The 24,816-nt window shown below is 45.6% G+C and overlaps 1 protein-coding gene across 1 annotated transcript; it reads left to right on the top strand.

Annotated features, from left to right (window-relative positions):
* LLGL2 (LLGL2, scribble cell polarity complex component) lies at positions 1 to 23,910 on the top strand. Its single transcript, XM_026046824.1, has 27 exons — positions 1 to 22; positions 194 to 301; positions 5,685 to 5,782; positions 6,731 to 6,812; positions 7,945 to 8,060; positions 8,657 to 8,815; positions 9,660 to 9,822; positions 10,006 to 10,138; positions 10,959 to 11,013; positions 11,212 to 11,366; positions 14,040 to 14,257; positions 14,740 to 14,807; positions 15,700 to 15,853; positions 15,985 to 16,089; positions 16,434 to 16,726; positions 17,001 to 17,154; positions 17,260 to 17,410; positions 18,096 to 18,212; positions 18,681 to 18,847; positions 19,596 to 19,860; positions 20,180 to 20,333; positions 20,852 to 20,889; positions 21,244 to 21,291; positions 21,853 to 21,895; positions 22,137 to 22,191; positions 22,620 to 22,681; positions 23,253 to 23,910. Exons 2-26 carry the CDS (start codon positions 227 to 229, stop codon positions 22,671 to 22,673), a joined length of 3,120 nt encoding a protein of 1,039 aa, XP_025902609.1. The 5' UTR covers positions 1 to 22; positions 194 to 226; the 3' UTR covers positions 22,674 to 22,681; positions 23,253 to 23,910.
* Positions 23,911 to 24,816: the final 906 nt, after the last annotated feature.

The following is a 24,816-nucleotide window of genomic DNA, read 5'->3' as shown; positions in this document are numbered from 1 at the left end:
AGGCAACTGAACGTGGTTTTCCGTAAGTAAATCCTGCCATGGGGCTGCGGCTCTGCAGCCGTATCAGGTTTTAGTTACTCTATAGCCTATTGTCTCCTTACCTGCTCCACCAAAATAACCTCCTGCTGCTGCCTTCCCTTCTCAGGCTGCTTTTATTTATGTGGCTTTGCCTTTTGTTTTCCTCTTTTGTTAGGATATTTGGTGCCAAGATAATACAGCGGGGAAAATGAGAAGGTTCCTCAGACCCGGACATGATCCAGTGAGAGAGAGGCTCAAACGTGACCTTTTCCAGTTCAATAAGGTACGGTGCTTTCTTCACACTTTGCAGTCTATGTGTGAGAGGCAGATCTGTCCAGAGTCATCACAGAGTAAACAGGTACTGGGGTGTGGGTGGAAAAGTTAAATTTAGGAGAGGTGGTTTGTCCTGGTTTGCAGTACTGCACTTTTTTGTTGACATGTTCAAGTATCTGATGTGTTTCCTAAAACTTAGGAGCACGTTTGCAATTCTGGCTGTTTTTGTTGAGAAAAAGCATGTTGGGCTGTGGATTCAGTGGTGCTTTCAGAGAAAGGGATGCACCTAAGATGCAGCTTGAGATGCAGCCGAGGCCGCTGCTGGATTCCTCTGCCTGGGGTTGTGCTTTGCACTTACAAAGCCGGAACTGGAGGTCTGAGATGGAAAGGCAGCAATACCTAGGCAACACAGGGGCTGTTTGTAACAAACTGGCAGCTATTTTAGGCTGAGTCTGTATCTAGGGTGTTTCTGGTTTGGTTTTGGCTGCAGCATCTACACAACACGCTGGGCATGTTCTTTAGATCCCTAGCGAGCCTGGCTAGAAACACTGTCTTCATCTTAGTAAAACCCTAATATTAATTTTTTGGTAATTTACTTACACTTTTGATACCCAGTGGAAGGTATTGTATTTGTAGTTTTTTTTGTTTCTAAGGTTAAATGGAGTTTGGCTGAAAAATATAATGGTAATTGAGGTAAGCTTCCTGATTCATTAAAGCCCTACCCAGTGTAGACATACCCTTAAAGGAGAACTTGCTTGGATATTTGGAATGAATCATTTGGTGTAATTTGGTGCTAATAAGCATTATTTCCACACACCCCTTCCCATCATCAAAGAGAGAGAAGGAACTTGACCGCTTCTGGCCTATTTTCTGCTCATTACCAGGAGGAAATGCCAGTGCAGTTGCAGAAGAAGTTGCAGTAAATGAAGTCCAGGATTGAATTGTTTTATTTTGCCAAGTGCAATGTCAGCTTCAAAAGACATCCCAGCAATGGGTTCAAATCCATAGGCTAAAAGCATGTAACGCACTGCGTGTTTCAGAGCAACCTTTGCTATTTCCTCCCTGAATAAGCCTTTCTCTTGCAAGAACTTTTGGCTAAACTTTACCCAGCAGGACTAATTTGGATGATGCAAAACACAATTGAAAGAATTAGCTTTTGCAGCAGAGCAAAACATCCAAATATGCTGGAGCTTGGCACCAGGATGGGTGACTTTGATTCAGACCTGAAGGACATTAGGACATTTCCTAAGGATTTACTCTCATTAACAACTTGGTGATAGAAAGCCTGGCGAAATGCATTTGCACTTTGAAGCCAAACTAATTTCTTTTCTTTTTTTTTTTTAAATAATTTTTTCAACAAGAGGTTGCTAAGGGAATGCACTGGTGCTGTTCTGTTATACTGGGATTTTTTATGTTATGTTCTCAMATAGAGCTTGTTCAAATGTGTGTGTCCCATTCCAGTATTTCTGGAGATGAAGGGAACCTTTGAAAGCCCTTTGATACAATAAACATTTCCCTGCAGCCAGGTTGGCTGAAAAATGCTGGGAAAGACAGGTCCTAATTCTGACCTGTTGAGGATTGTGGTATAAGGAGCCAAGAATCTTGGGTGCTTTCTGGACTAAAAATCTCATTTAATGTGCTAGCRAAAACAGTGTGGTGGTTAGTGAGTTTTTTGACAGCTGTTATTTCACTTTGAAACATTTCTGCTTAAAAAACCCTTTGGGAACTATTTTGTGGGACTATATGCTGCCGTTGAGAGGATTTGCATCTCTTCAGTACGTGACTACCTGYGATGTTAGTGGTGACTAAAAGGCAGGTCTGTAGCCTAGAAGTGCTGTGGTTCTCCTGCCCTCCGGCTCTTGGGTACACACAGGTGAATATGAGTATGTGCAACTGCACAAATTCAGTGTGAATGGGGAGCAGTGGTTTTATTTTGGCCACATCAACCCAGTAATGGACTTTAAAACAGGCAGGAGGCAGCTTTATATATAAATCTCTATTTTATATATATTAAAAATATTATTTATGATGTATATGTATTTCTCTATATCTGTTTAAATTTGTTGCGTTTGGGCTTTTATTATTTTCCTCCCTCAAGCTGCAGTAAGCTGTGATCTTCTCATCCTGTTTCCTCCTCTCTATCCCAGAAAGGAGCTGGTCTGGATGGCTCTAAAGGGCCGATCGCTGGACTAGACTAGTTCTTCAAGCCCTGCTGCAGCTTGTGCTGGTTTCTCAGGAAACCCTCCCGAATCCTCCTCGAGCCGCTTTGCTCCGCGCGCCCGTTTCGGGCCTGGGAGGCCACGAGCCTCCCGTACTTGTGTGTACCTGTTGCGAGGCCCTGTTTTCAGCTCGGTGGATGGGAGGCAGGGGCAGGTATGCGGGCTTGGCAGGCGCCTCCTTTCAGTTTACCCTGCTCTTGGAAGCCGTGTTTGGCTGCCTTGGGCTCAGCCCAAGCCCTGCCGAGCAACATGTCGAGGCCGGCGCCGTGGGCCTCGGTGACGGGGAGCGCACAGGTGAACCAGCCTGTCTTACAGCTGCGCGTTACCAAACTGGCAGCGTTGTGTTTGGTTTATGGCTCTGTTTTGCCTTTTGCCCCTCTTTTTAGCCTTCTAACCCTTCCCAGGTGGGTGTGATGGGTGGCTTATCCCAAACASTCGCTTCGTGGCTCTCCAGGGTGGATTTGCTTCCTCCAAAGGCAGCTTGACCACGGTGAAGGGCTTGGGTTGCGGCTGCCAGAGTTTGTCTTTGCTTTGTCATAAAACAACCTGAGGGGAGAAGCAGAGAGAAATGAAAGGAGTAAAAAGGCACCGAATTGAATCCACTCAACTTGAGCGTGGGCTGGGAAACAACTATTGACTTGGCTGCGTTTTCCTGAGGTGGATGTGAGTGATGGGAGGCTTTGGTCCTAGCGCTGCTGGCACCGGGCAGCTCCTCACCGGTGCTYACAAATCTCTGCTCTTGGCAAAAAGGAAAATGAAAGCTCCTGGCTCCCCCAAAGAAACAAAGGGCCTATTGAGCAGGAGGCCCCRCTCTTGCCTCCCTGGTTTCTCATTCCAGTTCTGCTGAAAGGCTCCATTGTCACCTGCTGTCACCTTTGCTGTCCCTTGGCTGGGTTTACCTGCTGTCCAGGTGAAAGCAGGGGCTGCTGAGCCTGCTTGGCCGAGGGGACCAGAGGGCCAGTTGAACGAATCCCGAAATAATGGGATCCTGCATGGAAATAAGTGCAAGGAAAAGATGGGGGGTAGTGAGTCCGGGGGGGTGCCTGGCTCTGTTGTGGTCCAGCGTGCCCAGAAAGGCACCACGTAGCCCTGATGTGTTACATAAATCATGTTTTCCTGCGATGAGAATTATGGCTATATCACGGTTATCTTGTGGACTGGAAAACATCTCAGGCAAAATTCAGTTTCTAACTGAATTCTAAAATTGAGTTTCATTAAAAATAACACCTACAGCATGACAGATTGGTGGCCGTGAACAAGCTAGGACTAAAATTAATGGCAAGATTGCACTGGTTTCTCCCAAACCAGCATCTTGCCCTTTTGGGGAGGAGGATGTAATGGTGTCTGCAGCCTGTGTTCTACCTGATTCAGTCCAGTACCTCATTTGTTTTAAGGTAACATGTTGTCTTGGATTTTCTTCCCCCAACTACAGCTTCATATTCCCACTCCTTGACAACCAGGAATCTTTTCTGTGTTGGCTCGGGAGATGTTAGGGTACAGTTTGATCACCTCTATGAGATTAATACTTCCCTTTTTATGGAATAGATAAATGYAGCTGGAGACTAAGCTGTATGAAGAGAATAAACTTGCTGCTTTTTGAGCCAGTAGTGATCATCTCAAATTGCTAGGTATAAAAGGTCATGCCCTGTTTTGTCCTGGCTTATGAGGTGGTGAGCAGAAAACCAGGAAATGTTCCCATCTTTCCAATTCTGTCTCTCTCAAACTGGCTCAGCCTCCCCTGCCATGACTTCACATTGAGGTAGGGGCTGCTTTGGGGGAAGGAGGTCTGAGCTGTGGTCGAGCAAGCAGAGCTGAAGCCATTTCATGTGGAATCACCCCTATCCTCCTGTGCCTTGGAGCAGGAAAAGGCCATTCTGGGGCCTTGTGGTCGCCTCAGTTGGGAGCACCCCAGGCTGATGGTGCCACCACACCAACGAGAGGAGCTTTCTTTGCTCTTCCTACAAAGGAGCACGCTGGAAATCGCTGGGCAGGAAATGAAGTGTTAGATTTAGGTTAAATAGATAGTAACGTCCGAAGGTGACAGCTCCATCTCAGTGAAATGGCGGAAACAAGGTGGGAGTGAGGAGCAAGGGCCTGCTGCTGTAGAGAGAGCATTTGCTGTTTATCCATCTGTTTCTTCCTTGCTATTTTTCCTGTGCTCTAGCTGTCCAACCTGCTTTAGCCATGTGACTCCTCCTGTAGCTACAGCTGCACTAGAAGCACAACTGAACGTCCTCCAGTGTGGTAGCCCTATTAAGTGTGACACACAGATCCCTCTCGATACAACCATATATCCTTGAGCCTTCTTGTTCGCTTCAACCCCCGACCACAGCCATATGCTGGCACTTCAGAAAGCTCATYGGAGCCATTTCCAGCCATAAATACATCAGCTATGCTAAGCTGAAGGCCACGTGCTCCAAATGTTGCTCTTGATGCAGCGTGCACCATGGCGAAGCCCCTACAAGGTGCTGAATATCCTCCTTGAGATAGTTACTGATGTCTTCTCCTTGCAGAGTGGTCTTGGTTTACTCAGAGGTAGCTTAGCAGGCTCCTGTGCTCGTGAAAATCTGGTGGTCCTTAGGCTACCTCTGGAAATGGGGTGTCAGATGCATTAGTTTTCCCCTTTGCCCCACGGGCAATGTGTTTAGTTTCCTTGGAAAGCACTGGTGTTCACTCAACAGGTTGTCATAGTTTGTGCYGCTTCCTGATGGCAATCAGCACGGGAAGGTTGGGGAGGCTGATTTATATGGAATTTAACAGATAAAACTGACCCTAAAATAAGGAGCAGTTGTGTCAGGCTTGGAAATTATGCTGAGCAGGTGGTTTGCAGGAGGTGAGTTGATGAGGACTGAACTGGTGTCTTATGGAGATGGAGTAGGCTGTGCTTGGGATTTATACATTTAATAAAATGATCTGGGTGGATTACTGTTTTTGGAATATTGCTTTTTTGTTTCTGTTGTGTGGCTGGGCTGTGCGGCCAGGGGCTTTTGTATCAGATTTGGCCTGAGATTATTTTCCAGCAAATCCAACTTGTTCTATCCGAACACTTCAACAGCAAAAGCTCATTAAATGCTGTATTTCAGACTGCCATGCCATATTTAACTTGCGTCTTTCATCGGTATGAAACAATGTCCATGAAATGTGCTATTAATTGTCTGTTTTTCTCTCTACCAGACTGTGGAACATGGATTTCCTCATCAACCCAGCGCGTTGGGCTACAGCCCCTTTCTCCGCCTTATGGCCATTGGAACGCGATCAGGAGCCATCAAACTGTATCCCTTCAACCCCCCTGGGGTGGATTTCTCTGAGAGCCCAAGACGGTGTGATTTTAGATGAAAATGCTGCTGAATTTAAGTTAAGACAAAGTATAAATTTCTAAGGAAGGGTTACTGAACACTAGAGCGGTTTGTCTCGCAGTGATTTTGGTCTGATCAGGGTGGGATTATCTTGCCAGGAGCTGAGCTATAGCGCAAACAGAAGCAGAACTTGCTGCAAATAATAGATGGGGCTCTTTGCTCTTGCTCTGCAGGAGGTCAGAGAAGATCTGGCCTCAGTCTAGTAATCCTTCATGTTGTAAATTCCAGGGTTGTTTAAATATTTGGGGCAGGAGGCAGGGTTCTGTTTCTTAAAGCAATTCTATTTCAAAGGTTAAAAATGAAGCAAAAAATCCTTTCASCTTCCTGAGTTTGTGACCGTCCAGGTGTTAGAGGCCTAAATACTTTTCTTTTTCTCCCAAGAGAGTGACGTGCAGTCCAATATTGCACATCCCGTGGCAGCCAGGAGTAYTGTAAAACAGGCATTTAGCCCAGAAAGGAAAAGTTGGTGCTTTCTGTGCCTGCTTAATCATTCCCAGCGGTGCTTGTGTGCAGAAGCTGGACTCCACATGCAGGCAGGARCCATCTGTCTCCTGGTTACAAATTAGTTAAGCGGGATTTTAGTGTCAGGGAAACCACTAAACATCCCTGAGAAAAAACAGGGTCTGGGCACCTCTTCTGCATATGCTCAAAAGAGGAGTAAACTTCCACGTTCTCCTGTAGCAACCYGCCTCAAGCACAGAAAGTCAAAGCAGATTCGTGTTGCTTCTCCTCATTCCATATTATTAGGCGAATAACCCGGTTTTGAACTAATCTCTCTTCGTGTTGCTTGCTAGCAAGCTTCTTAGCAATTAATTGCAGCTGTGGGTCCTCTTAAATACTGCTGATCCTCAACAAACCCTTCAGATATGGTGCTCCTGGGGTGGAGTTCATGGGTTTACATGAAGAAAACAATACTGTAATGCAGATACACTTCATACCTGATCAGGTGAGTGTATTTTCAGTTCTTCTGGGACTTGCATAGATTTCTCTTCAGCAAAAGTTCAGTTTAAAATCAGTGTGGGTAACTGGGCTCCTAATATCAAATTTATTCAAATACTGCTTGGTCTGGAACATTATCCCAATATATTTTGTGCTGTCTGTAGTGCTCCTTGCCAGAGGTGTCTGATAAAACTTAGAATAGGTTTAGTGCTTGCGACTGGCCGTTTATCTCATGGATAGTGGGAACAGCAGTAAGGCCAGAGCAGGTCAGGCAGCCTGATGCAGAAGCAAAAACTTCCTTTTCCTTTTGCAACTGCTGCTCTGCAGGGCCACAAACACCCAACCCTGCTGCAAGACCAGCTGGGGCAGTAGCTGCTGCTGAACAGATTTCATTATTTTGGGGGAGTTCAAAGCAATCCCATTAACCCAGCCTGTTCCTAAGGTGGTTGCTCCTGTACTTGGCTGGACTGACTCTTGATTTTGGGGGTTGCTCGACAGTTATTGCCACAAATTAAACAAAAAAAAAAAAGACCAAACTTTCCAAGGGGCTTTCGCTTTTCTCGCCTGTCAGACTGGTGTCTGAGCCAGGTGCTCATTACTTGGCACCTCTAGTCTATCACCAGCGGCCTCTTTGAGAGAGGTTTCTTTCTGGAGCCAGTTTTGGGTGGCTGTTTGCTTAACTAATGGTATAAACTGAAACTCCCACGGGGAGTGTTGCGCCAGGTGTGGCTTCGGCAGGCAAAGTGCTTCCATTTGAACAAGCAGCCAGAAGGGCAGGGCTCGTAAAGGGCGGCTGACACAACCCTCCAGAATGAGGTTGAGCATCAAGAATGCACAGAGTGCGGAGCACCCCACCCGGGGCTGGGGTGAGCGGCTGCACACGGAGCTGGGCCACAAGCCTGAGCCCCACGGGTGCTTTTCAAGGGCCTAAATCCTCATCTGCCCCCATCCTGGTGACMCCACAGGCCTTGGTCCCATGCAAGAGGTTTTGCAGCCTTTAGGCTACTTGTGGTCCCCTCCAAGTCCTCTGAAGTCCCACGACATGAAGGGATTATGAATGGCAGCATCTTTAGTGCTAGATCCGCATGCCAATCTTAATGTTGTGATTCCCAAATGAAGGACCCTGTCTGCTTTTGCAGTGCCAGCTGGTGACCCTTCTGGATGACAACAGTTTGCACCTGTGGAGCCTGAAGCAGCACAGCGGCGCGTCGGAGCTGCAGGAGGAGCGGCGCTTCACCTTGAAAGGGCCCCCTGGGTAACCCGCATGAGTGATTCTGAGCTGGGTAGCGGACAAGCAGGCAGGAAAGTCCAGCTGTTCTAGCTGGAGCTTGCCCTCGTCTGAGGGGCTTCCTTGGTCTTGTGAATCCATTAAAGGGGCTTCCATGGAAGGAGGTTGTTAGGACCCAGGACTCCATCTCGCAGGACTGTTGCACCAGTGTAAAAAGCGATGTTGTTTTTTTCCGTAACATTAATGTGCATCCACTCCTGTGTGTATAGGGGCAATAAATCCTAAGGTTAAGCAAATCTAATCAGCCCTTAAGAAAGAGTTTGAAATATTGCTGCGATTTCGGTCGTACGTGATCTTGCCCCTTTTGGGTGAGCTATTTCCAGCTGCTTTGGAGGTTGCCCAGGAAGAGAGGCTGCTGGAAAAGAGGCATCTGGCTCTTTGCTCGTGCACTTGCCAAAAGTCTCTTGACATAATTATCTTAAAGGMAGCATTTCCTCTAGTGTTCCTCCCTTTAAAATATCATGCCCGGCTCCCAATCTCTGCCTGGAAGACAAGTGATTCTGACTCCCGAGTGAGCTCGGCCGCCTCGTGTGCCGCTAACCAGGCTCCCTTTGCGTCCCCAGGTCTCCCCCCAGCGCTACGCAGGTAACTGCCGTCCTCCCGCACTCCTCGCGGGAGCTTCTCTACCTGGGTACGGAGAGCGGCAGCGTCTTCGCGGTGGAGCTGCCCTCCCTGCGGCCGCTGGAGGAGCGGGCCGTGGCCGCCGAGGCCGTGCTGCAGCGGTGAGCGGGCGCTGCTCTCTACAGCAGATGTTTCTTTGCTCAAACACTACCCTCGCTGAGGGGCTGGGGCTCCTTGTTAGGTGTCTGGCTGCATCCAGCTCTGCGTGGCTTCTGTGAAAGCAGCTTTTGGCCTGGTGGGCGTTTAGTGATGGTTTTGGACCCTGTGAAGCCGGTGCTGTCACGGCCAGGGAATGGGCAGAACTGCACGGGGGACATCTGGAGTGAAGCTGCGAGTCTTGTGCCCGGGCCCTCGTGTCCAYGCCGGCATCGAGTTACTCTTAGCTGTAATTTCACCTTGACTTTCTGCACAAGAAGTTGAGCTCCTGATGCTGCTTCATCCGCAAGAGGATTTTGTCACTCTGGAGCTTTGAGTGTTGCTGGAAACTGTGTCCTTCGTTGTGTCCTTGGCACTTCTTCTGACATGGAWATGTCAGTTAAACAAAACTGCAGAGGCTGCTTTATGCATAAATTGTTAGAGAAACCAAATGCCTCTGTTCAGCCCATTTGTACACAATTGCTCATACTGCAAGGGTCGTGAGAGAATAGCACAGGCAGCTCGGACTGTTTTCACACTTCTGGGGGTCCAGCCCTGGAATTTTCTGCAAACCATGAGTTTTCCCTTAAGAAAATGGGACTAGATGCTGGTTCATTTGGCAGGCCTCCAGGAGCCTGGTGTGATGTCTTATATMAGATTTTCTGCTGCTTGACAGATTCCCGGAAAGACCGTTCTTATTCTCATCTGCTTTATTTTTTTGTTGCTTTGGTCCATCTACCCTAGCTGTTGTTATGGTCGTATTGGATCGCACGTGGAGTCAACTCAAGGTTTTCTCTTCTGCTTCAACAGGGTGCCAGAAGATTATTGTAACAGGAGATCGTGTGAGCTGGTGGAAGCGCTCCGGGAGCATCCCAAGAACCCCAACCAGATCCTGATCGGATACAGCAGGGGCTTGATCGTCCTCTGGGACCTTCAAAATAGCCAAGTCACACACCATTTCCTGGGCAGCCAGGTATTAATCCAGTCCAAAATCAATTTAATGCCGTGGTTGGGTGGGGAATCGGTCTCCTCTCAGGGTGCTTTGAACCAAGTGGGTGCAGGGAGAGCCTGCAAAGCTTCTCTTGCTAAGAATGGGCTGATTTTGGAGGGGTTAACAGTCTTCTGGAGAGCAGTCACTGTGTCTCTTCCTCTACAGCAACTGGAGAACCTCTACTGGCAGAGGGATGGCAGTAAATTCATTAGTTGCCACTATGATGGAAGTTACACCCAGTGGCCCGTGTCCAACGACAACAGGCAGCCGGAGCCTCTGGAAAACGTTGTGCCTTATGGTCAGTATGTGGTTATGGAGCCCATCCTTTCTCTGGGGTTGAGCTGCTGTATATTCTCCTGAAACTCCAACTCCTTTTGAGCTTGTGGGGAATATTTAAGCCAGGTTCTCCTTAATGTGTAGTCCTGATGATAAAATGTAGCGTTGCAATTAARGAATTTCTTCTGGATTTAAATTTCTTTTTGGTTTTGAACTCCTGAGTATCGCTGAGGTCTTGAGCATGGGGAAAAAGATGTGCTGAAGAAACTCATAGACCTTGTACAGAAGGGTGTTTGTGATTCAGCGCTCTGGTGTAGCTCAAGTCTCCTGTTCAGCAGGAGTTGCTTGGATCTTCTGTAATTAATAGTGAGCTAAGAGCACTTTCTGTCCAACAGCAGTGATGAAATGATGCCTCTGATTTGCTGAAACCCATCAAGAGGGCATGACTTCATCTTTCAAGCACAGAGAAGCTTCTAAAGCTCTATCACCTTTACATTAATTGGGGGAATGGCTGTGTTTTTAGCAATCCTTTCTGGTTAATCAGCTTCTGCAGCAGCATTCCCCATCCCTGTTAGGCATCAGCAACACAGTTTAGAACTTCCCCTTAGGTCTGAGCCTTGTTTTGTTGAGGAATGCTGTGGGAATGAGTGTCCCAGAAGAATGGCTGCATCTGATGTGGCTTGGCCTGCGGAGGTGGTGGTGTCTCTAAAATCAGGTGGCTCCCTTTGAGGGAGGCCGAGATGACCTCAGGTTGCCTGTTCTGACCTGGGTGAAGCACAGTAAGGTGCTTCCCATGTAAAAATACACCTCTGAAATTATGCTAACTAACTCTGTTCTCCTAGGTCCTTTTCCTTGCAAGGCCATCTCCAAGATCTACTGGCAGACAACAAAAAATGGGTAAGTTCTTGGTCTCCCTTCACTCCTCTTGGTATTTTTAGCAAGAGGCATTCAAAGGATGCAGAGTGCAATGCCATAACACCCTACGGAACAATGTGATAAGAATTTTCTTATCGAAGTTAGGCTTGTCTCAAATCTTTAAAGTTGTCCTTACTCCTCATTTCAGCATATGCCACTTACCTGTGTCCTTCTCCTCAGGCTTCCTTACATTATCTTCCAAGGAGGGATGCCCCGGGCTAGCTATGGTGACCGGCACAGTATCTCTGTCATTCATGGCAACCAGCAAACAGCCTTTGACTTCACATCGCGGGTGATAGACTTCTTTATCATCTTCAGCTCAGAGCCCACGGCAGGTATGTAGTGAAAGGCAATGCTGAAGAAATAGAATAGCTGGGTAAGGATGGGGATGTTTTCGTGGTGTAAATAGCAAGCGAAGCRGGGAGTCTGTGCACAGTTGTTTGGGTTTTCTAAGCAGGGAAATTGTGTCAGTTAAAAGTAAAGTGTCAAATACCAGCATCAAGAATGTGCCAAATACACATGCTGTACATTCTTTAATTAAAAAAAAAAAAGGAGAAAAAAAAAAAAAAGGTAAGCAGCTTCCTTAAGAGATCTCTCTTAGTCTCTTGTCTGTGGAGGCCAGACATAACCTGGTTAAGAAGTCAAGGTCCAGATATTTCTATTTGGAAATAGTACTTCAAAGGAGGCAATAATTAAAAATACAGCTGACTCCCACTAAGACAGTGTTTCTCTTAATTACTACCTGGAATTAGGACTAAGGCTCTGGGTAATAAATCAACAAAGGGAGTCCTAGAACCAAGGGTCAATATATAGAGTACGTAACTTGCTGCTGGCAGACATGAATGTAAACAGTTCTAATACTGAATAGTTCTCATTCCACAGCACAGCTAGCACTTGTCAGAGTCTTGCTTCCCTTGAAGTGCTTTGTTACTCTAGTTTCCACAGTACCCGTAAAATATATATATTTTTCTTTTCATGGAATCGTCAGTGATTTCACCCAAGAACCTCCTTTCCYGGTGGCGTAGCTCTTGTTTCTGGTCACCTTGATGTAACTGAGCAGAAAATCACTATTTCAAGCTCTGCAAATACAGAGTATTGAAAATTGAGTCAGAACAAGTTGCTAACAGTTAGATGCTTTTTAAGTGCTTGCTGGCAAATTTAGGGATTGGCTTTAAAATTAATCCAGAATGTGATTGCAAATCCTTTTAGGATGAAATAACTGAACTCCTCAGACTTTATTTTCATACTGCCCAAGGATTGAATTATCCAGTTAACATGTCATGTAGTGAGTACAGAGAGGAGCTGTTGCAGGAAGCTGACGCCCTTGTCCTTAGACAAGGAAGTTATTTAAAATAAAATGAGGTTTCTGTGGTTGACAGGCTTCCTCRTGGCTGATTGCCTGAGCTCAGTGGATCTGCGTAGCTTGCCTTGTTCAGCCGTAAGCAGTTTTCCCTGCAATGGCAAAAATAAGGTATTAATTGTATACCAGAGCCACGTAATTTAATAAGCACAGAGCTCGTGCATTGCTGCATGGTGAGAGGCAGTGACTTTCCACAACACTGAACATGCTGAAACTTTAAAAAGAAAAGATAAATGTGTGGACTGGCCCTTCCTGACTTTTTGGGGTTTTGTTCTTCATTAATAGCTGGATAAGTTTATAAAAGTCATTAAAAACTTTTAATATGTTTCCTACTTCAACATTTTAAAGCAGATTCTTCCATAAGCAATTGGCTCAAATATGGGGCTTTATAGGGGAAAAATGCTATTTTCAATACAGGGCATATATAGTTAATATTGGCAGTATTAGTCAGTGTCAGGGCTGCTGATGCATAATGCAGTACAAGTATGATATTGCCTGTCCAGTTCAGGTCTATAGACCACTGCAAAAGACAGCGCACAAGATASTGAACTAAAACTGGATTTAGAACATCTTAGAGCATCTCTATAGTCTTCATGAAGAAACTGAACTGATTATTGCTGTGTTATGGCTGTGGCCAGTGAAAGGTGAAACCCAGATTGTTTAATTAGAGTGATGTCAAGTAGTTACTTTAAGTTATTTCTACTGGAGTGGTATATCTTTTCTTATAGACTTCTTTTCCATATATATTGCAGATAATGAAACAATTGAAGGGAAGTGAAAGCCAAGGATAGAGAATCTCAGGGAGGAGCTACCACTTTGCTCATGTACCTTTTATGCACCTCTATCCCCAGTGACACAAATTCACTCTGCGTTCACTTAGACTTGTGTGGCTTCATTAGGTCACTGGTGTAAAACAATTAATAGCTCTGTCTTTCCCCACCACTTGCTAATGATGCAGAATAAGGTTTTTTTTTATGTGGGTTAAGATTACTACTTCTAAGTAGAATTACCTTTTGGTTTAGTGCATGGCATCGATACATTAACAGATTTCTTTGGCCTGTCATCATGTTTATGAAACGTATGCGCTCATTAAAGAGCATCCCGGGGATGTGGCTCAGTGTTTTAGAAGCAGGGAAAACTCCAGGGCGAGAGTGGTGAATTGCAAAGACTTGTCAGCTTAAGCAGGGGAGTCTTCTGCAACACCCGTGGCATTAAGCAGCTTTGCTGCCCTGGACTGTGGTCCATACAGTACTAAATGGGGTCATTGCTGGGGTGGGTCCAGGTGTCCATCCACGCCCTGCTGGTAATTACCTTTGGTAGGACATTTGAGTTTCACTGGTGAGTAGAAACTTGTTTTGCTTAGCTGAGGCTGCAGTTTACCTCGAAGAAAAGCCACGTCCCTCTGACAGTCCCAGCAGAGACACAAAGGACCAAGAACTTGCAGTAAATCTATTAATATCTTGAATTCTATTTATATCAGTGCCTCAATAGGCCCAGTTAACACAGAAGCATTTAGAAGTACTGCCAACAAAAACATGCTTGTATTGAGCTCCACGACTGTTGTTTCCATGTAAGCTTTACAGGAAGCTTGTTTCTGTTAACCTTGGATGGTCTTTTCTCTTAGCCTCACTGAGTCTCGTTTCTGCAGAGTTTGATGACCCTTCTGCCATGGTGGTGCTGGCAGAAGAAGAGCTGGTGGTGATAGACCTCAAGTCTGCAGGCTGGCCGGCAGTCCACCCTCCGTACCTGGCGTCTCTGCACTGCTCTGCCATCACCTGCTCGCACCACGTCTCCAACATCCCCCTGAAGCTGTGGGAGAGGATCATCAGTGCTGGGAGCAAGCAGAACGTTCACTACTCCACTATGGTATGGCAGCCTTAGGCGTGGAGCTGATCCTCTGCTCAGGAACAGCACTCTGTGCATGTGGGTGGGCTCTCCAGCATGAGCAGGGCTGAGTCCCTGCTGTCCTGCCTCGAGCAGCCTTGAGAAGGGCTTTCTCCCAGACCACCACCACTGCAGTTGCTCACGCTGTGGGGATGAAAATGTGATATTTTTTCCAGGCTTTGACAAGCCAGGAGGAAAGTGTGAGTGTTCCCAGCTGTCCAGGGTAACAAACTTATTTAGAAGCTGGGAGCTGTCGGCAGAGCTTTTTGAGGAAACGTGTAGAATATCTTCTACTAAAAAGCACAGCTGGTGTCAGAACAGGAACATCTATTCCAAACAAAAGCCAACAGCACGGGCTGTTTTGCTGCCCTTTGCACTAAAATTCMTGCTCGCCTGCTGACTGCGTATCCTCTTCATACTGGTACTGCCCTGAAAGCCACTGTCTTCCCTTAATGTATTTGTAGCCATGGCCGATTGATGGTGGCACCAACTTAGCTCCAGATCCTCCTCAGCGGGACTTGCTTCTCACAGGGTACGTACTTACTTGCCTGGTAAAATTCAAGGAATCCTTCTGACCTATTTGTGCTTCCTTTTGAACTCGGAGAGACTTTTCTTTGATGGTCTGTTCATCTCATAGAAGAAACTTCACAATATAACTTCTCAAAGCTGGGCTGCGGGCTTCCTAAAGCTTTTGAGAGGACAGACATGTCCCATATTATAGATAACCTATAAAGCTGTCTCATTTTTTGATTCAGAAGTGTTATCCTTTCCTTTCATACAATTCACTGTACAAATGCAGGCAGTAATCCTGAGTAATTCAAAAGAAGCAATGTAAATGCAGAGCTTGCAAATTTTAAGGTTTTTTTCCCACTCTATTTACAATGTTGGGAATCTCAAAGAGGTTACTTTGGACTCCTATCTCTTTTGATCATTGTGAACAGATTTAGCTAAATGCTGGAATAAAGTAGTTAGCAAGAAATTGCCTCACCACATAAAAATGTATTGTTTTCTTTTCAAAGCACTTTCAGGCATTTCTGTGGGCTGTTTTTCACTTTATTCTTGATGCACCCAGTTCTTAGAAGCCAATTCTCACCTGGAGAACTAAGATTAAAGCTTGATAATTTTTTTCCTTCTATCTTTTAGACCATAGTTTTTCTCCTAGAAGTATTATTTTTTCCTYCTATGTGCTTGAGTTTTTTATTTATTTTGGTGGGGCGGAGCAACCTTAAATTCTATATTGATGTCAGATCCAGAACAAACTGGATTTTTTTTAAAGTCATCTTGAAACTCTAAGTTGCCACAATGGCTTTGTAATTGTGTGGTTTAACCTTTGACTGCACTGCTTTTTTTTCCCTTCTGTTTTATCTTCCTCGTGACTTTTGGCTCTGCACGACCTGTGCTTGCTGCAACCTCCCCTCCTGCAGACACGAGGACGGCACCGTGCGCTTTTGGGATGCGTCCGGTGTCTGCTTACACCTCCTTTACAAGCTAAGCACGGTGAGAGTGTTTCTCACGGACGCTGATCCCAATGACAACATGAACACCCTGGGTGAGGATGAGTGGCCTCCTCTTCGCAAGGTGAGATAATTACTGGTTGTGGAAGCTTTCTGGAGCGGAGGAGGTTTTATTCTTGTGCTATTAATAAGCCTGTGAAGATGAGTTGTTATGTGCACATATACACACCCCTTCTCCCTCCCTCTGTCTTCTAGGTTGGTACCTTTGACCCTTATAGTGATGATCCTAGACTTGGGATCCAGAAGATCTACCTATGTAAATACAGTGGCTACTTGGCTGTAGCTGGAACAGCAGGGCAGGTATTGATTCTATATATATATGTAAATAGTCGCTATCAACGTTACTTTTAGTTTACCCCATTACACCTCAAATGAGAGATGTGTCAAAATGGCCAACAATRATTTCTGTAGTGTTTGATCAATCTAGTTGCTGGAAATGTTGTTTGATGGCCACCTACTTTCTGTAATCTGTGTTTTAGACTCTTTCTATAATTATTTACCAGCTTTGAGATGCTTTTTCCACCTGTAGAGAACGTAACTTCTGGCCTGTCTTGGCCTGTTCGTATTGTCACTCTGGCTGACTTGACAGCTTGAAGGGCTGCCTGGCTAATAGGAGCTCCAACAGTTTATTCCCTTCTTTTCAGGTCCTGGTGATGGAGCTCAATGATGAAGATGCAGAGCATGTTGTGGACCATGCTGAAGCAGATCTCCTGCAGGACCAAGAGGGTTATCGGTGGAAAGGTCATGAGAAACTAAAGACTCGAGATGGACCTGTCCGATTTGAAGCTGGTTTTCAGCCATTTGTCCTAGTCCAATGTCAACCACCTGCTGTGGTCACCTCATTGGCCCTTCACTCTGAGTGGAAACTAGTGGCCTTCGGTACCAGTCATGGTTTTGGTCTTTTTGACCACCAGCAGAAACGCCTAGTCTTTGTGAAGTAAGTATCTATCTACAGTGAGCGGGTGAGTGAGAGGTATCTACAGTGAGTGGGTGGTAATCCCCAGTTATGAATGACTTGGAAGTCCTAACTAAACAAGTCATAAGAATATATGAGAGTAAGTTTCTAGACAGCAGCAGTAGAGTAAGAAGTCCTACCTCATTGGACTTCTTGAAGAATATAAGCATGTTCTTGTCTCTGYATTCATACTTGCCGTGTTGAACTGTTAGTAGTGTTTGCCACCCTGTTCCTACGTTTCTTTTATTATTTTTAGATGTACACTGCATCCTAGTGACCAACTGGCCTTGGAAGGCCCCCTGTCTCGGGTGAAGTCCTTGAAGAAGTCCCTCCGGCAGTCGTTCAGGAGGATCAGGAGAAGCCGGGTGTCTAGTCGGAAGCGGCGAGGTGCTGGTGGAAACACCTCTGAGGTGATTCCTGATTGCAGTGCCCAGAGAAGCAGAAGTGCATCCTTGAGTTGGGGATGAGGGAGGGATGTCATGCCCGGCTTGAGAAATGTCTCCTTTCCATTGAAGGTTCAGGAGGCAAATGCCAAATTTGATCAGGATGCACTGCAGGAAATGGAACTGGCTCCGGTCCAGCGGAAGATTGAAGCCCGGTCGGCAGAAGACTCTTTCACTGGCTTTGTGCGCACCTTATATTTTGCTGACACCTTCTTGAGAGATAGTGAGTAGCAAAAGCATCTCCTTTCTTTCAGGTGCTTTTTTTTTTTTTTTTTTTTTTTTTTTTTTCTCTCCTCTCCTACCAAGGAACACATTAAGGTCTTACTGGCAGGAAAATTCAGCACCTTCTGTGTTGTACTTTGTGCTAGGCTGAAAAAACAACCCAGAACCAGAGCATATGTTGTAGTGAAGACCTGTTGTTTAGCTGTTGTAGCTGCTGACTAATTTAAGGCAAGTAGTATTGCAGTCTGAAAGCATAGCATGGGTTTTCAAATGTGTTGAAATGGGTTTGCACATTAGAGCATAATGGTTTCCCTGTCTTGTTACTCTGAAGTTCATTCCTTGCCCAATATGGCCTCTTAATTCTGGTGGAGGTGGTGCCTGGGTGAGCATCAGAGCCCAAATTTTAGGCTTCCTCTGCTCATATATAATTTAATTAGATGAAAACTGGATGTAGCAGTGATGGTGACTGAGGGAAATAGCCCTCTGCTCGCTTTGCTCAACCATGTCTTTTATCAGAACTGTTGATGTGGAAGTTCTTAAAAGAGAATTGCTAAGAAGTTGTGGTTTCCCTGGAGAGTCAGCTATAACATAAAGGTGTTTAGGAGCTAACCAGAGGGAGGGAGGAAGGCAGGTGTCCAAGGCTGCCAGAGATGGTGGTGTGCTCATGAGCCCTCTCGTTGCTCCAGGCTCCCGCCACTGCCCGTCCTTGTGGGCAGGCACCAACGGAGGTACCGTCTACGCGTTCTGCCTACGCGTTCCTCCCGCGGAGAGGAGGATGGATGAACCTGTCAGGGCAGAGCAGGGTAAGTACCACTCGTGGAAACAAGTGCTCCAGGGGAGCTTAGTGTCACTGATGTTACTAGTGAGAGAGCGATGGTAAATATGGCATTGTCTGAGCTGAGCAGTGCTCACTCTTGGGGTAGACTTGAGCGTAACTGAGCTCCGGGGATTCCTGAGCTTCCTCAGCCTCAGTCCCCACTGACTTCAGAAGTCTGAATTTCCATTATTTGGCCTTAAAGTTTTACTATCAAGTTACAGTGTGCATGTACCTTATTGTGACAGATGGCTCTTTTCTCTGTGTAATAATAACTACTGTTCAACATGAACAAGTTTGGTCCAAATATCCTTTAACTCTCAAGTCTTTTTAGGTAATGTTTCTATAGCAGAGGCCTAAAGCTCTTTAGCTTTGAGGGCATATGAGTAGAGTTTCTAGCACAGTATCTCTGGGAGCCGTATTCATTTTTTGATCATCTTTTCTTCATCTTGTCTAGCCAAAGAGATTCAGCTGATGCACAGGGCTCCTGTTGTGGGTATCCTGGTCTTGGATGGGCGCAGCACTCCRCTCCCAGAACCTCTGGAAGTAGCACACGACCTTTCCAAGAGCCCCGATATGCAGGGCAGCCATCAACTGCTGGTGGTATCTGAAGAGCAGCTTAAGGTATCRTGCAGGAGGTGGTTGTGGTCCACATGTAAAATGTGCTAAAGCTCTGAGCAGTGCTCTTCGGAATAGTTTCACTTCTGAATTTGAATAAGGAATAGTATTTCAGTGTGGTACTGTCCAGACAAATAATGACAATAAGCCCTGAGCCCATGGAAATCAGATGTKTGCAGATAAATTGAGTTTTCAGCATAATGATGTGCAAGCCAAATAGGCAAGTTTTATTCATATATTAATCTAAGCTGTGTACAAGAGTGCTTCTGGGAAAGAGCTTTGGATTTTGTAGTTAGTTCCATGTAATACTGTAYAGAAGGAGTAATTTGTAGACGTTACTTTAAGCAACTAAAATTTCTTATTTTGTGTATTAAGTAGCTTAGAAGAGAATAATCCATACAGAGTATGTTGTAGGCTCCCTTTTATTTTTTAATGTAGAAGAGCACACAACGTAAACCCCATTTTTTCCTTCATGTATAGCTGAGTATGGAGGTTTTCTTGGAAAAAAAGTCAGAGAAATACAGTTTGCAGCTCAAAGTGTAAAACTGCTCGATGTCAGAGGACATCGAGCAACACTGGGTGATGATTATTTGTTCTTGTCCAGTGAAGAGGAAGCCAGGCTGGCTCAGATTACACCCGTGTGTATTCACTGTGAATTAAACATTGCTAAAGGAGGGAGCAGCAGGTCCCGGCGTGCGGCTGCTCAYGCTCGTCCTACAGGAAGGAGCTGTCAGTGTCCTGTTCCTATCGGCAGGTCTTCACGTTGCCCAAGGTTAGCTCCAAACTGAAGCTCAAGCTGACGGCGCTGGAAGGCTGTAGGGTACGAAAGGTGACGGTCGCCAACTTCGGCAGCTGCAAGACTAATGACTACAGCGAGAACGACCTGGCTGTCCTGACGAACCTGGGAGACATTCAGATCATCTCCCTGCCCTTCCTCAAGTTACAGATTCGCTACCCGTGCATCCGCAAAGAGGATGTGAGTGGCATTGCCTCCTGTGTCTTCACCAAATACGGCCAAGGTAAGGTCATATTTTTGCCCAAATCCCAGTCTTCTGTGTGTCTGTAACATGGCAGGGCAATTTTAGAGCTCAGCATAGGTGAGCATTGCATAAATGTGTCTATGCTCTGTATTTCTGTCTGGTTCCAGCTGCCAATAGGTATTGAGTATGGGATAGTATCTTCTTTGCTAGTGTTATCCTCATTTAGATGAGAAGAAATGCAAATAGACCATTTTTTATGGAACATAAATGACACTTTATTCTTTTTGGTTTGCTTTTAGTTTTGGAAATATGTTCTGGGGCTTCAGAGCTGCTTATAAATTCACTCTCTCCTCTGTAGGTTTCTATCTGATCTCACCCTCAGAGTTTGAGAGGTTTTCCCTTTCTACCAAATGGCTGGTGGAGCCCCAGTGCGTTGTTGATGTGCCAGAACTTACAAGCAACAATCACSTGAATAACAGGTCTGGTGTGGAGAATGCTACAAGAAAATCCAGGTGAAGTCCATAAAACTCCTACACCATGTCTGGGTAGTGTGATCCCCTCCTGTGTTGCAAGCAATGCAAGGAAGCCTGGGATATGAATTCTGAATGTTTCTGTGGCCCATCTCCCTTTCCAAGCTGTCTCCTACAAATTATTGTGTTTTACAGAGAAACTCTCTTTAAAATATATATAAATAAATAAGGCAGAAGTTTTAGTAGGTTTCTGAAGATTCTTAGCATCATTCCTAGATGGATTGGCGTGAGGAAATGTCACCTGCTCCCTGATGGTTGTCCTGTTTGCCAGGACAAAGCAATCAAGGATGGGAATTGCTCTCCTGCAGCTAGAATAACAAGCTGTAAATTCTGGCTTGTGTTACTTAAGGGCTGTGTGTGTCACCGATACGTGATGAAGCCYTTCCTGCACGCTTGCTCAACATGCCATTTCATTAGCATGCTCTAGAGTTTCTCTCACATGAATGATCTACCCCTCTCTGCCTCCCAGTCAGTGTTATTTACCTCCCTTTCTCTCCTAGGGGATCAGGAAGGACTTCGGGTGACTATGGAGAAGACGGTAAGCTGGGGGAAGGAATACTTGGGCCTGGGCAGTGCAGTTTCTAATGCTCAAGTAGATTGCGTGCAGCAAGATTGTTTTGAAAGAACAGAACGTAGCTCCTCCTTGAAGTAAGAGATATGGTCTGATGTGGAGAGATATGGTCTGAAATTTCAGATATCTTCTGTTAGTCAAACCAGTATTGCTGGAAAATACAACTCGGTTCATGAGAAGCTTTAAGGATTAGTTGGGAAGCATTCAGTGAAGTTGAAAGGACTTGAAGAAAAAACAATTGTGCTAGTTGCTCAAAAGTGTGTGTATTTTATGGAAAGGGGCAAATACTAAATAAAACTTCTTTTTCTCCTCTCTTTTTAGAAAGGAAGTCTGGGAGGCTGATGGAACATGCCTTACTCAACGACGAAAGTGAGTGAGCTGAACTTGCTGCTATCAGCACAAGTGCATTCCTGGGTGGGAAAGCAGGGAATTCTGCTGGCTCCTGCTCTCGCTTCCAAGGGATCTGCAATTGTACCAAACTGCTAGGAATACTGCGGGTGTGGGGTTTTTCTTTTCTTTTTTTTCACAAATCAATAGATATGAGGGGTTGGACAGACAGTAATACCCTAAGGCAAGGGTTGGTCTGCATAGCTACATTCCCTGTCCTGATAAGAGGAGGCCTTTTAACTTACTAGTGGGACTGGTGTAGAATGACAATTGGGACAGACTGTTCCTTTTGGGACTCTGCTATGCTGGAACAGGCAGCATTTCCTTGGGCAAGTGACTGCTCCAGTCCTTTGCACCAGCCTGTTCAGTAGAAACCTAGGACTGTTGAAGAGGCAATGAGAGTAAAAGGTCTGACCTCTGGGTGGTGGGAAGCAGGTTTTAAGGGTGGCTCTGCCAGGAGGTGGAATGTGGCCCCTCTGCTACCTTGGAAGCAGATCTCTGCTGGGGGCTTGGCTCACATTTTTTTAACTCTCTGCTTTGCAGAGGTCCTGAAGGAGATCCAGAGCACTCTGGAGGGAGGCAGAGGGTGAGTACTGACCAACTTCTCTTCCTAAGAGGTGGGGTTGGTAAGGGAGGGCATCTCTAGGGAAAGCAGAGCAAATTTCCAACACGATGATAGGGATCCTTGTGCTGGAATCTGATCATGTGCGTGTCCAACAAACTCTCCAAGGGAAATAGTAAGAGAGAGGCAGGTTCTCTTTCACATGTTGTCCCTTGACTTTATTTTTTAATGAGTAATGCTTTGTTTCTTTCTCTCCGAAAAGCAGGAGAGATCACAATCCCACATCCCAAAGGAACAGGACTCTGAGTATTCGCATACAGGTTTCTATTTGTGTCAACCCATACTGATCTAAGGGCARGCCACACGGGCTCAGTTGGCCGAGGATGGGACTCTGGAGTTTTAATGCTGGCTTGACACTGTCACTTGGACACGTTCAGTATCTCTGCTCCCATTCTGTCTGTACGGTAGAGCTAAACTACCACCACGGGTGTGGGGCTTTATCTTGTCTCCCTGGAACACTGTTCAGGTGACAGGGGCTACGGAAGTGTTAGACAAAGGACCTTGTTACGGATGCAGGAAGCTTGGTGGGATTGGTACCTGCTGGTGTGTAAGGATAAGYGACTGCCTGACCTCCTCTGCTCTGCGCACTTCCTCTGGACACTACCTAATCCTGGTCTTCTGTCAGCAGCTGGGAGTGGATGGGGTGGTACTGCATGGCCATAATGAACCTTCTCTGGTGTCATTGCAGGAGCTATGCAGAAAGAAATTTGGCAAGAAGTCCCTTAGGACATGGACTAAGTAATGGAGGAGGTAGGTGAGGCTAAAGATATTTCAGGGCCGGTGAAGCAGCCAAAGGAAGCAGAAAGTTCATTGAGTTATGTCGCCCTTGAGAGAGCAGGACTATGTGTTTTGAGGATAGGAATCTGCTGGTTGTGWGAGGTACTTAATGGTGTAAGCACCTTGTGACAGCCAGCCAGATTTCATCACTCTAATCCCTTGGGACTTACTAGGGACTCCTGAATAGAAAGATGCCTTCACTGAGCATGACGGGATGCACAGAACTCTGTGTCACTGCTTTTGACCTCCTTCCCCTCTGCTTGAAAGAAGGCCTGAGTAGTGACCACAGCAACATGTGAGCCTGTAATTCTGGAAAACTTTGGGGAGAAACAAAAGTGGGAGTGGGAAGGCTCTATGGCACCGTTGTCTTTCAAAATAAGCTCTTGTGTGGGTGTCCGTGCAGATGCACTTGAGCGATTCTGGGCCCAGTGTGAATTCTTGTAGTTGATACAGTGATGCGTTCAACAAACCAAACCCCAGTGACTCTCATTTGCTTTCAGTTTGTTTCCTAAATGACTATTTTTCTCAATCTTTTTCCCCAAAGCAGAGTGACGAAACCTCAGCAAGGACTTTCTGGCATCGGACCGAGTGCCATAACACTAATAACACTACTGACCGGGCAAACCGTCCCCGGRGAGAGGCCAGCGCCGCTGCCCACGCTGCAGGCGCCCGCATCGCAACGCGCTCGCGCCCACGTGCCGGCCTCTGCCTCCCCTTCAGTGCCTCGCTAGAGACATCTCCTCCTGGAGCCCGCCTTGCATTAGCACAGAAGTGGATTACCTGGTCTGATGCACCACAAGCCTCTGAATACCTATAACTTTTTAAATGTTTGCACATTTCTCTTTTCTACTGGGCTGGGTTTTAAATTATAAACGTTACTGCCTCGGTGCAGGATTTTAATAAACGCACACTGTTACCTCCGACTGGTTTTAAAATTATTTTTTTGTACAATTTTTTAAAATCGTATGGGTATTTCAGTTTTAATGGAAACATTTTAGAAGTTTACTTTTTAAAAAAAAACATTAAATAATATATGCTAGATTCCTGTGACTGCTGTATATGGTATCTGAATGAGTAATTTTGGTTTTTGTTTGTTATGGTACTGTTAACTGGCTTTATGGATTTGGGTAGAATCTATTTTTGTAGCCATTCAGATTGGAGGAAAATTAATCGAACTTGATTTTTGTTGTTGTTTCAACACTACGTTGCTCTCTTTTTGGAAATAAAACTCTGAATTCCCTTTTGCGATCCTTGTCTGCTCTCGTATCTGTTCTTTCTGTCAGCAACCTCTTTGGCACGGGCTCCTGAGCACTCAGTGCTGAAGAAGGTGAAACTCTCCCTCTTTGAGCCACAGAGGCAGTGAATGCTGGCAGAGGCAGAGTGGCCTCTTTCACTCCTTTGAGGAGACACGTATGGCAAACACGCTGATTCTGTCACTCTGTCCTACAATCTGTACACAGAAAACCGCAGCAGTTCAGATAATGGTCCCCAGTAAGGTACCTGCCACGTGTCCTGAAATAACTTGGGATGATAACACTGAAGGGAGAAAGAGTTGGTCCAGCAATGTTTTATTATACTATTTACCCTTGGGATTGTGAAATGAAAGTGGTGAAACGGTGTGGAGGTGTCTGTTAATATTGAGAAACATTAAATTGTTCTTTTTCCTCAGTTCTGATACTATTTTCTTTCAGGTTTCTCCAAGAGTGTTTTCAGATACCCTTCCCTTTAGAAATTACTAGTATCTTCATTGAGACCTAATTTATKGCTAATGAGATTGTAGTCTACTATCTATGCTGTGTGATCTGGCAAACTAGTTGCATTATTTCCTTATTTCTGCTAGTTTCATTACTTCCTTCTTTCTGTTGCCACAGAGGCTACCAGTGGCCTGTTTTCCACCCCTCGTGCCAGTCACTGGTGCTGCAAATTTAAAGGAAGTTTTGATCATCTGTTTCTGAGCTGGTACCATGTGTAAATGCATCATCTTGGTGCACCCACCTGCTCCTGCTGCTGCTTAAARGATGGACTGGTTCTAATGTCTTCATCAAAGAAGGGAGGTGGATGCCCTGCTCAGAAAGAGCAAACACAAGTTTGTACCTTTTCCCTATTTC

This window comes from Nothoprocta perdicaria, unplaced genomic scaffold (genome assembly GCF_003342845.1).
Source record: "Nothoprocta perdicaria isolate Ctin4 unplaced genomic scaffold, notPer1 scaffold_46, whole genome shotgun sequence".
Taxonomy (NCBI): Eukaryota; Metazoa; Chordata; class Aves; order Tinamiformes; family Tinamidae; genus Nothoprocta; species Nothoprocta perdicaria.
Note: the sequence above shows the minus strand (reverse complement) of the source record. Positions and strands in the feature narration are given on the sequence as shown.